At 46.8% G+C, this 12,730-nt stretch overlaps 1 protein-coding gene across 16 annotated transcripts in view; it reads right to left on the bottom strand.

The window, feature by feature from the left end:
* AGAP1 (ArfGAP with GTPase domain, ankyrin repeat and PH domain 1) overlaps positions 1-12,730 on the bottom strand; it is a 558,771-nt gene that overhangs the window by 328,254 nt on the left and 217,787 nt on the right. For all 16 annotated transcript variants that reach the window (XM_070269557.1, XM_070269555.1, XM_070269554.1 and 13 more), the window contains 2 exons: positions 5,740-5,825; positions 1,537-1,678 (listed from right to left, as the gene is read on the bottom strand). In XM_070269557.1, the coding sequence (XP_070125658.1) occupies positions 1,537-1,678; positions 5,740-5,825 (228 nt within the window). The remainder of the gene's footprint in view (positions 1-1,536; positions 1,679-5,739; positions 5,826-12,730) is intronic.

The raw sequence follows: 12,730 nt of genomic DNA, 5'->3' as shown, positions 1-12,730 counted from the left end.
TGGCCTAGACTGAAAACTTACCCGCCGTGAATCACAGTGAGTCCACAGAGAAAAGGCATTCTGAGTCCTAGACACAAACCCGTGGACTCGGGTAGCCGGTAAGGAGCTGCCACACACAGTCTCTGTGCTCGGAAATACCCAGGGCAGGTGTGCAGGAAGAGGAGCCGACTGGAAACGAATGGTTTCAATTTCAAGGTAGCATTATGCAGGGTCTGCTTGAGATGGGCTACCCACCATAAAACATCATTTAGTTATGAATTTTCAAGACAGCAACCCAATTATGTCAATTCCGTCTATTAAAACAAGAACCAAGCGCTTTCTGGGGGTGCGCGTCGGTTTCCCGGTGACCACTAGAGGGCGCTGTAGGCATAAAGAAGCTCCTGTTTGCTTTTACTCTCTTATCTCCCTCTCACTCTGAAGGTTTGTTATGAGACCACTGGCCATTACGGGTTTGCTAAAAAAAAAAAAAAAAACGGGGGATGCTCTCCATGAAAACCCAACTCCAGCATTTTACATCCAGCACGCCAAGAGAAACGCTTTGAGCTTACTGCAAGTTGCTTTATTTCTCCAGCACACATCCCCACACCATGGTTGGGGCTCGTCTTGCTGCCAAAGCTGCCAATGACCCTGGCTGAGCTCCTCTGCTCTACCAGACCTGGTATGATGCCTGCAGCTAACCATTCCTCTTGTTCAACCCAGCTAATTTCCTATTGGAAAAGTCTTACATCAGGACGTGGGAGGGCATACCAGAGGTGCTAACTCTAAAGGAATAAACGAAAAACAGTATAGGAACCATAAAAAACAAAGGGATAATCCAGTTTTTCTTAACAGGATTATTTTTTAGTTACCCATATTTCTGACTAAGCCGTTTTAAAGTTAACCTTCTTCTGATGTTTAAAAACATTCTGTGTGGCCTCTTAGTTAAGACCCCCATGGTAGACAGCTGCGTATCGATGAATCTGTGATCAAAAACAAGGACACTTCAAATGATGCCACTTTACTCAGAGACCAAGTTTTAAGTGACCTAGAAGAAAAGAGGAAATGTGCCCGTATGATGAGATGATTCTATACTCTCTGAGGGATCTGCTGGATTAAAAATAAGATGCAGATCCTAGGACATTAACAAATAGAGCAGAATAAAACACAACTGTGCTACATATCAGAAATCAGGATTATTTTAAAGGTGCACCAAAACTTCAAATAACCTTTCAGATTGTTTATAAATTGTTTTACAATACAGAGAGAATTAAGATATCCTAATATAGAAAAGAAGAGAAAATAGGCTTTATTTTGGGGGATGCGTATATGTTTTGTTTTGAGGCTTCTGAGTAAGTGATTTCTCCAAAGAATCAAATGAGGAAATGTGACAATTTCAGTGTCATGGATTCTCACCATAGAAAGTGAGCCTTCAGAAGGAAATTATTTCCTCTTTAAGCCATTTATAAATTCCTCCATGCCGAAAATACAGACCAAGAATCCACTTACAGCTCAACTCTGGGATCCTTTACACACCACCTGTACGCGGACATCACTCACCCTGGGTTCCCACTAGAACCAGAGGGATCTCGCTCGTGTTCCGATAGTTGGCCATCCTGCTGTAGTAGTGGTAAACGGTCTGGAAACTTATCTCATCCTCCAAGCTGAAGACAAATATAACAGCGTCCACCCACATGGCAAACTAGGGAGAAAAGAGGGAGGAGAGAGGAAGCGGTTGAGAAGGCTCACGGGGAGACGGGGTTGAACAGCATCACAGCATCCTCGTGAGCAGAGGACGTACAGCCGGCACAGCGCACCAGCACCTCCCTCCGTCAGGCCAAGTCCCACGTCTGACTTTGGATGTCACCAACACCCTCCTCATCCTGAGCACAACACGCCTGCAGTGGGACCCTCATCTCATCTGCAGAGAAGGTACTCTACATGCTTCCCACTGGAACGCGCACCCGTGTCCCGCCTCAGCCAACTGCAGCTACGTGAACAGAAGGCAAACCCCACCTCACACCAGAGCCGATCTGGACTCGGGCACCAAGGCTGACCCTGCAGCTTTCCGTTTCACCCTTCCCTCCAGAGCCCCCCAGGAAGCCTTGCTGGACCCCTCAGGTTGAGATGGGGCTCTGCCCCGGAGCACCCACGGCCCGCTCAGAAATCCTCCACCAGGGCCGACACTGGTGCCTACTCCTCTGTCATGAGAGATCTTTGTACCGTAGAGATCACCTGCCACTGAATCCTTACAGCACCCTGCGATGAAATGACGACTTATTGTTACTGTTAGTGAAATTAACAAAACGAATTAAAAATAAGGGGAAAAAATTAAAACCCCACAGCAAGCTGCCTCTTGCCACGTTATTCTTGTTTTACCGGCATCCAGTTAAACCTCCATCAAATCCTCTTTTGGGAAAATAATCCTACTGTCAGGCATATATTATCTCATTCACTACTCATAACCATTGTGTAAAGCCTCAGGCTGTGAATGGAGGGTCCTCCAGGCTCAGGAGCTGCCTGGAGTCGACTGGAACAGCGGGGTCGCGATTGGGTTGGTCTGCCACCAACTACCCTTCTATTTCCAAGTGGGGAAAAAAAAATCCTGTTTGCTTTCTCTAAAAGCTGCAGTTCCCAGGTAAGTTTTTACAGCCAAGGCATCAGCTCTTGTATACATATTTGGGGAAATTCTGAGTCAGTTAAGTTCAGACTTTCACATATAAATGAAAAGCGTATTCATTTTACATGCAATTTTCACGCAATAAAACTTAAGTAAATCTTAAGTTCAAATGATAAATATAAAATTAAGTGAAAGAGAGAGCTTAGGAGCCAAGAACCGTGGGACAGGCCTGAGAAAACAGGATGGCCCTCTAGAGACCCAAGGACCCCGGCCCACACAGGGCATCTCCTTGTCCCATTCCCTTCCAAGAAGCGGGAGAAGTCAGCTTCCCCACGTGCACAAGCTCCTTATGAGTGCTTGTCCTCTGAGACCAGCTCTCGTCTCCCAAGACCGAGGCTGACAACCAGCTGACCCTCCGTGCAGAGGAAATGCAGACCCCGTCCCATTCTCTCAGGTGTGTTCTGACTGCCCTGCACCTGACAGGTGGTGGCTCTCCACAAATACCACCCCACCCCAATGGCTTCCCCCACCAACTGCCCAAAAAAAGCCGTTAATTGGCAGAGTGTTTACATGACCCTAAGATGACACTAGCAGCCACAAAGTCTTGTGATTTCATTCATGAAGCCATGATCTTTGGGGAAAACTACATGACATGATCTATAATAATGAAAACAAAAGATCATGCTTACACATGCCTAGGAACAGTAACTTGAAGAGAGTTTTATTTTTTCTTGAATGTTCAAGAACACTCTGCCCAATTTTGTACAAAATCCTGTCCATAATCTTGACAGCCTCCATCTGGATATCCTCTAAAGGATAACTCTTTAGCAAGGGTAAGCTTCTAGGCTAGATATGGCTTCTGAAGGAAGTGGGGTGTGAATAAAGGGCAGGTGCTCAGGAAAACTGAGTCAACCCTTTCTCGTGGCCAGAGGCCAAGATGGAGAAAGCCTGGGGGTCCTGGTTGCAGGCCCGGCAGTGGTGCCATCGACAGGGCGGACCACCTGGTCAGTGCCGCAAAACCACCTCCAACCTCGGGCAAGCTCTCGGGGCACCAGCAGCCTCTGTGAGAACGGGAATGCTCTGAGCATCCTCCGCCAGGAGGGTCTCGAGGATTAAGTGAGCTGACCCACACAGGGCGGGTACTCACCCAACGTTACTGGATTCGTCGTACAGCGTGTGTGCTTCCGAGGCACAAGGAGAAACGCACAGGAAGAGTCCCGCTATTTGTCACAGACCTTATTTTATTTTTGCTTCAAGTAAGCCCTTCATTAATTATAGTGACTAAAAGGAAGGAAAATGTTACTTTATCAAAAGACCTCACATGTTCTAAGCATGTGAAGTTACGTAAAAGATACATTTTCTATGGACATTAGAGAAAAGATCTTTCTCGGAGGAAAAATACCACTGGAGACAAAATACCAGGACGTCGTCTGCTGACATGTGGGGATGTGGGGAACACTGGTATGGGTTTTGTAATATGAGCACCCCCAAAAATTTTTAATAAAAGGCAACCCTAATAACAGCCATGGCATGATTGACTCTTGGAGCTCCCTCTCCAATGTGCACCTGGGGGTTCTCTCAGAGCCTGGTCTTATCGCAATTAAACCTGGCCCGGGACAGCCTTCCCACCCGTCACTGTAAATACGGGAAGTTCTGTGTCTCCGCGCTCCCCCTCCGCCACCAGCCTCCCTGGACAGCTTTCCACCAGGGAAAGCAGAATTCTCAGAGCCACTAAAGCAGCGCTGATGTGCATTTCTGCAGGTTCATCAAGGCTTTTCTTAGATTCTTCATATATCACTAAGGCTTGCTCTTTAATTGTGAAATTGTCCCTGGTCACTCCAAAACGTTTATAGGCTGAGAAAAATATGAAATGACCCCAGGGACTTCCACACGACTTTATTCTCCTAATTACCAGCCGCCTCTGAGGGAACCTGGATCAGAGCCCCTTGTGACAGCAGGACAGACGGTCTCACGTGGAAGGATGACTGAGAAAGAGTTATCTGGCTTTTATCACCATTGCAAACCTTCTACGATGGTGTCAGTCACATATCAAACCATGCCCGGCTTAATTATAAACAGACATTCACTGAACGTGAGCTCACATGGCTTGGCCACCTACTTTTTTCGCATTTGAAGTCTTCCATACATTTCCTTATTGTCATCAAGTCTACTGTTTCATCAATGTTAGAAAAACTTTTCTCACATGTTAACATCTTTGATATAAGAACATACCTTCTGACTGCTTTGTTTCAAATTTAACTGGCAGCATTTTTCTTTTAAATATTGGTATAGCTCACCACCAGCGGCATTTTAGGTTCCATGCAACACGGTGAACCTATGACATCTTTTGGAAGAGCTCCATGGTCTTCCAACGTATGGAGGAGAATTGTAACAACCCCTCTGTTCCACATCTTCCTTTAATCACTTGATAATTCTATGTCTCACTTTTCATAAAAATCTAAGTTCAAGAAAGAATGCCACGGAAAGTTTTAATGTTAACTTTGCATTAATGGGTCATTGACTAACTCTTGGCTCCTTTAAAGTGTTTAGCTAGTAAATTATTACGTAAGTCAAATAATAAACTGGAGATTAAGTAAACTAAAGAAGAGGCTTTCCAGACTCATGCTTTTTTTTTTTTTTTGCCCAGGATGCCCACCTTTCGAGGAAGTTTCCATGCTATGCTGCACGTGTGGAGACTGACCTGGGCCAAGAAGCCCAGTGAGCAGCGTGGCACTGTTGACTGGCTTTCCAAAGTTCACCCAGCAACTTTCTAAAGGAGCCCACTATTCCAGAGATGAAACACATACAGGAAAAAGGAACAACAACAAAAGACTAGAAATTTCCAGATGTCAGTTCAACTGAGTTGACAAATCAGTCAGATTCAGCTTTACCTTCCTTCTTAAAAACAGAGTGACAAGCAGCCACACAGCCCCAACTTCCCTCTAAGATTCTGCCTGAAGGAACAACAGAATTCGTTTCTTAGAGATGAGAAAAACCTCAGTAGTCAGAAACATTTTCACGGGGCTCCTCTGTCACCTCTTCTTGAGGTGCACCTGGTTGATTTCTAGAACCGCCCGTTAATCAGAACCTCAACAAGGAAACCCAAGCCTAAAGCTGGTTAGCAGCCCGCGTGTAGTACTCACCTGTGCCTCTGGGGGGCCCCCTTCATCTCTGATCAGCAGCAGATAGCTTTGTCCGTCCACGACAATCTCCTTCTTGAATCTGCCACCTGCCACACACACACAAACGGTCTTGTTACACAAGAAAGACAGGGCGGGCGGAGGGCGAACAGACGTGGGCTTCGCTTGCGGATAAATACATCCTAGAATGCTGCCCTGGGAGGCAGTGCTGAGCATTCGGGGGTGGGTTTCGGATCTGTCTCCAGCAACCACTGGATTTTAAAAGAACTGAACTCCGATTTCAATACTGGTCTTTAAGAACCCGTGTTCACTTCCAGTTAGAAGACACAGGCTGCCGTGCAATGCCAGGATCACTCGTGGCTGAGAAGGGTGGAATTTTAACGTGGGCTCTGTGCGCAAATTCAGGAATTTTCTCCCACCGGGAACACTTTGATACACAGAGTTCAGAGACAGAGAACGCCGAAATCATCATTCTCTTGTTGGGTTCGCAAAACTGAAACCAATTTTTTTTTTGTGCTGAGCAGGTGGCTGGTCTACGACAGGTTGATAAATTCAAGGGCTGAGAACCTGTATTCTCCTCAAGAGAAACCCAGTTCTTGGAAGGAAAACAGAGGACATCATGGGAATGGTGTTTCCGTATTCACAGTTCACAAGTAAGGGGAGGATGTGCAACTACTACACAGGGTTAGACAGAAACTACTGGATGGCATCTCGGCACAGTCGAGACAGAGCGGGGCAGCTGGCTGACAAAGAGGGGTTAGAGACCATGTTGGGTTAGCGAGAAACCGCCAGGGGGACGCCTGCTGGAACACTGGGGGGGAGCAAAGAGGGAAGGGATGGGCACGTGAAGGTGGCAGGGGCTGGCCCTAGATATCTTGGCCTGTCACACACCCAGATCCGGAGGGTACGCCACTGCCACGTGCACCTCCCCACAGCATCCCTGATCGGACCTCCAGGCCTTCTCCTGAACAGCAGGAAGTATTTCCACTTCTGGGTTCCTCGGCCTCTCCAAAGACAAACCACCTTCCGAGAGTCTGGGCTCTGTGTTCACTCTAGTTAACCCTCACTGGGATGCTGAATTCTCATTTTGGCGAGAGGATTGCATCAGTCTCTGATCTCATTTTGCGCTCCTTGGCACAGACGCCTTCCAGAAACAACATCTAAATGCCAAATAACTCGACGCTGGAGAACCACGCTGTTGGAGCTTCCCCACTGGCCCCAGAGGCTGCATGTCGGCCCTCCGCCACCTGGAGCCATATGTGGTTCTCTGGCACAGTGGTCCTCCCTGATGATGGGGACCGCCCCTCCCACAGTTTGGGGCCTGCGCCACTGCAGCACCCGAGAAGCTGAAACTAGAGTCTGCACTCCACCTCACCCCTAAGAAGTGCCCAAGGTCCTCCACATGGGCTGCTGCGACGTGAGGCTGGAGTTGGCCAGCTAGAGGACTAATCTTCCTAAGCAAGCACACGCACACACACATCCACTCCCACGCTCTTTCGTGGGCACAGGTCTAACAGGGAAAGCACACTTGCTTAAACAACAAAACTTTAAAAACCAAAGAAAACTTTCCAACCTTAAAGCAGATAAACTCTCATTTTGATCCCCCTTACCACCATCACTGAGAAAGAGGACTGAGTCCAGAGGATGGTCAGAAGAAACACCTCTGATGGGGAAACGGATCAGAGACAGCATGCATGCTGGACCCAGACAAGCACCTGCCACCTGCCGCCGTAGGAGGATCCCTGAGCGACCCCAAATCAGGGATTCCTCATAGGTAATAAGGGAACAGCACCCCTTCACAGCTGGGCTGTCGTGATTATAAAATGAGCTAGGAAACATCTGGCAACCACAGGACACCCATCCCCCCTGGCCTGTGTGACACAGCCACATGCCTCTGACGCTGGACCAGCTCTGTGCAGACACTGGTGCTGTGTGACTTCGCCCTCCTTATTCACCTCTCTCCATCTCAGTGTCCCCAGCTGTAAGATGGGACAACTACATCCCACGGGAAGGTGCCCAGCCCACGGGGAGCACCGCTGGCATTTATTACTTGTGTCATTCAACGTTTCCGCCAAGGGTTATCACTCGCTTTTATAAAAGATACATTAAACCTGTGATAAATCTACTTACAATAGAAAAGTATGCAGAAGCTGCAAGAGTCAACATTATTTCCCTATTTTTTAAACTTTTTAAGAAAGAGATGAGGGAAATCTGCCGTTTCTTGGAGACAGGAACTGAATTCAACTCTAAAAAAAAATAAGTTTGCAAAGGAAATCTATTCTTTCTTATTTTGGGAAAAACTTTTCCCCTCACATCTTATTCCTAGACCTCTAACTGATCACACTTAGAGGAACAAGGGAAAAGCAACGGGAATTTGTGCAAAAGTTTAAAAATCCTTCCTACGTGCTCCCAGGGTGTCTGTCCCAACCCAGGACTTGTCATTTGATTGGGAACCTGACTCAGGGTGACAGCGACTGAGAAGCAGCCAGAGAGACCATGTGCTTTAGGCGAGGTCTGTGGAAGAGCAAATGTAGTCCGGACCATTAAAGCTCTTGAAACCCAGGAAAACATTTCTGCTTGGAGTTGTTTCAGGGATTTCAAGGTGGTTCATGTAATTTCACGATTCGGCGGGGGCTCCTGGACCCCGGTCCGGGCAGCACTTTGTGGACATCCTCCTTCCTGTGCTTATGAGAAACTGAGGAAAGCAGAGTTTCTTGGACATGAGGGCTGAGCTGCAGGGGGTGCCCTCCAGGAGGGCCTCGGGATCCTCCGGGATCCAGGGGGTACTTTGAAAACCTCAGCAATCGTTAAACCCCCGCCAAGTCCTGGTGGTGAACAAATCACCAAGATACTAATCATCACAGCCTAAAAACACAACACCAAATTCATGCAAGTCCTCCGTTCCCTCTGTTATGGGTGGAACTGTGTCCTCCCCAAACACATATGCTGACGTCCTAACGCCCAGGACCTCAGAACGTGCTCTTATCTGCTAACAAAGTCCGGGCAGATGTGACTAGTTAAGATGAAAGCACACTAGGGTAGGAAGGGCCCTTAGTCCAAGGGCTGGTGTCTTTATAAAAGGGGAAATTTCGTGAAGATGAGGGCACAGATTCACCAGCCAAGGAACAACAAGGATTGTCTGCAAAGTGCCAGAAGCTGGAGAGAGGCTGGAACAGGTCCTCTCTCGTGGCCTCAGAGGGAACCAGCCCTGCCGACACCTGCATCTCGGACCTCTGGCCACCAGGACTGAGACACTGCATTTTTGTTGTTTAAGCCCTCAAGTTGTGGTACTTTGTCACAGCAGCCCTGGCAGATGCATAGAACCTCTGATACCAAGTTTCTGTCCTCAGTCTATGCATTCACCTGGAGTGAGCTCACACACTCACTCACACACACACACACACTCACTCTCTATATCCCCCACCCACCCCTCCATTTAGCTAACCTCCAGAACATTTTAAAATCTCCTTTATACTCTCCGTCTGATTGTCCATACTCATCAGTCATCTACGTTTGTCAGCTAGGTTTTTTAAGTTTCCTGCCTGCCCCCACGCCCACCCCCAGCCCCTCCTCCCTCCAATGCCCGCCACAACCACAAGGATCTCGCCACCACATGCAGCTCGGAGCCTGACCCCACACACACTCTTCCTCGCCCCACCACGCCCCTTGTGCAGCCCTTGCCGGCCCTGCACCCCCAGCAGCTCCCCAAACACGCCCTGACTTGTCAGCATCTGAGTGCACACGGAGGCCTGCCCTTGCTCAGGGAACTCGAGTTCAGCCAAGAGGCTTGCTTGCCCCAGGCATGCCGCTCACACACGTCCAATTCCTCACTAGGCCGGGTGATCTTCATAGCAGGAGGAGAGCGGCAGAACCTATCCCCAGGACCACCGGAGATCCCCCGACACCGGCATCCCTCCACCGCCACCTCCCCCTCCTGGAAGTTATGCTTCTAGATGGCTGAGTCACAATGTTAAACCCAAGACAGCAGCGAGCTCTCTCCTTTTGCTCTTCTATAATCTCCGGCTTTGTGATCTCAGGCAAAGGACTCCAGACTCGATTTTTTTTATCACCTCTAAAAGGAGCAGTGATCCTTTTCTCCATCCGTAAGCCCTCGGCCAATTCTAAAAGCACTTTACGCTCTCCCCCTCAGATAAATCGTTAGGATGTCTTTTCAATATTTCACAATTGTAAACATTAGACACTTGCAATTGGCTTGTATCATTTTTCTGGCATTATATGTAAATCAGGAAACAAAAATTAAAAGCTTGTATGCATCTGACGTGAACCCAAAGGTTTAATAATTAGATAAAATTCAGCCAGGTGCTTAAGCACCAAGGTTGTAAGAAAGTAAGGTGATTCATAAAAAGTAATAATAAAAGGTGATAGATAAAAAGTAAAGTCCTATGACATCATCAGCAGGCTCGACTGGGATATGACTACTGGCTACTGGAGAAACACGGTCTAGCAGGTAGGTAAACAAGATTTTAAAATTCGTTTTCTACAGTAAACTTTAGAAACACACAAAGAAAAACCTTAGGATGGACGCGTGCATGGCACTAACCTGGTCTTACATTAACCGGGGTCACCACCCTGTTCTTTTCAACCCAAACCCACCATCTCATCCTCATCATTAGAGCTTTTCCTACCGAAACTTTAGAGGACACCACCAAACTCTACAGCCAATTTCATTGTAAATGTAGATGTTTTAAATGCCTATTTTATAAGCCCATTTCCAATTATGTCCCTGCAGGTCTGTTTTCCCCAACTTTGACAGGCTGGTCCATGGCCCACTCTATAAATTCATTACCTGAATGATATTCCACCTTTCCTGACTGCCAATTATTATTATATAACATTAAATTAATTCAGGGATAATTTTATTTTTAGAAAACGTACCCAACCCTGACCTCCGGACTGGAAGCCATCAACACACGTCTGGCTCAGCACACCTGCATACAGGTGTGCTGCAAGTGCTACAGGCGGGGGTCGGGGAGAGCTGACCCCAGACCCACAGAGCCCCCCCACACACACCTGTACTCGTGATGACATCTTGATGAGAAGGGAAAACGGAGGCCCCTCCTTCACTTAAATCTATGGCTTCCAAAGATGTGGTGAGTCACCGGAGATAAACAGCACCACGTTAACAACCCAGCAACCAGGTAGAGAATGGCGCTGAACGGAACTAAGCGTCATTTCTGGGCTTTGTTTTCTTAACTGAGTCTCAGCAGACAGCAGAACTGAGTGCTTTCATCTCATCCGAGCACAGAGCAGTGCCACTGTTCTTGTCTGAACTCAACCTCACGTGCAATTTATTAAATTTCTGGTTCACCCAAAGGCAAGTTTTCAGGGTTCCCAGTGAACTGTCCTGGTTCCCTCCGTTTGCCCTTGAGCTTGCATCCTTAAGTGAGTCGAGGTCTTAACTTCTTCCAAAAATGGGTAAGAGGGGGACCCGGATACTCCTCCCAAGAACAGGATCATGAACGTGATGTGAAGAGCATCACAGCAGGAAGAAAAGGATATGGTTGTTCTGTTTTTTCAACATCTGTTAAAAAGATGTCAGGGGGTCCCTTACAATCCATCTGTAACCAATGACTCTGATGGTTTCAAGGCTACTATCTGGAGTCCTGGTCTCACGCCATGGGGACCAGTTTTAAATTTGGGGTCCTGGAGTAAGCAAACAACTGGGTTCCTTCTACCATTGAAACTCAAGCTAGTAGGATCGATCTATGATGGAGCCCTCCTAAACCCAAGGGCAGTCTACACAGAGAGGGATGTAAGTGTCTCATCTGTGTTGTCACTTCTGCTTTAAGGGACAGGGGGAGAAAGAACAAACTGAATTGTCCTCTCCCAAAGAAAAGCTTTGTTGGGAGTAAACACTGCAACAGATGTTTGACATTTCTGTTTATCATTTCGGCTAATTGGACTGAAAGCTATTAGCGTATCATTAACAGTTCTCTAAGCAACAGAAAGCAACGGCAATAACAGCAAGCCTTATAACACTTTTAGTTTACAAAGCACTTCTCTCCCGGCATCATCTCCATTATTCCTCACATCATCATGAGATGCAAATATCATTTTCAACATCCACATCTACAGGGGAGGAAAAGAAGTCGGGATGCTAAGACCCCCACAGCTAGTATGCAGCAGGAGCAAGAGCCATATCCAAACATGCTGACTGATGCCTTCCTCTCCTCTCTTCCATGTGAATTTATGCTAAGACAAGTTCATAACAACGACACTGCCCATAAAATAGCCCAGAAGCCTTGGTGTCATTTTCCAGTGCCCACAGGGCCAACACCAAGAAGGCAGGGGGCGTGACTTCCTCGCTCTACTCACAGCTCCGGGAAGGGGGCATCTTCAGCTCCGAAAACCATCCCTGCACTTAGGAAACAAAAAAGAAATAAACCTGCCTATCACTCTGATTTTTTTACTCTCGATTTTCATCTTTACTTTTCCATGCCTAAGAAAAGGATGAATATTATTCTTGAGTTTAAAATTGCATTTGGAGAGCATGCTATTTCCCTTCACCATAAGAAAGGACAGGAGCATTATTCTAGTATCTGAGCAAGACACAGTGGGGTAGCTATGATCCTTTCTGTAGATGCAAGTGGCCTCATGTCCTGTCAACAATCTTGAGGCCCTGCCTTGGGGACCGGGTCTCCTATAGTCATGGTTGAGAGATTCTCATCCATAAAAACATTTTGTACATTTGCCTAAAATTTTTTTCCTCATTACTTAGTGTTGTGATAAAATGGAAAGGATGATGTGCAAACTTTAATGTTTCCTACTGATTTAAAGCCAGTGGAATGAGAGAGAGACACTGAAAAAGACTACAACTCTTTTTATTTCTCCCTAGGAGAATATAAAACAATTTTAATCACAAATGTGCCAGAAATTTTTTAAAAATTAATTTTGCTCTTTTAACTGTGGTAAAAATAACACAAAGTCAGTAACTTATTAACAGTGAAGTTTTGGAGAAGTTTTGTATCATGAC

This window comes from Equus caballus, chromosome 6 (genome assembly GCF_041296265.1).
Source record: "Equus caballus isolate H_3958 breed thoroughbred chromosome 6, TB-T2T, whole genome shotgun sequence".
NCBI classification, from domain to species: domain Eukaryota; kingdom Metazoa; phylum Chordata; class Mammalia; order Perissodactyla; family Equidae; genus Equus; species Equus caballus.
The sequence above is the reverse complement of the archived record's forward strand: the minus strand, read 5'-3'. Positions and strand labels throughout refer to the sequence as shown.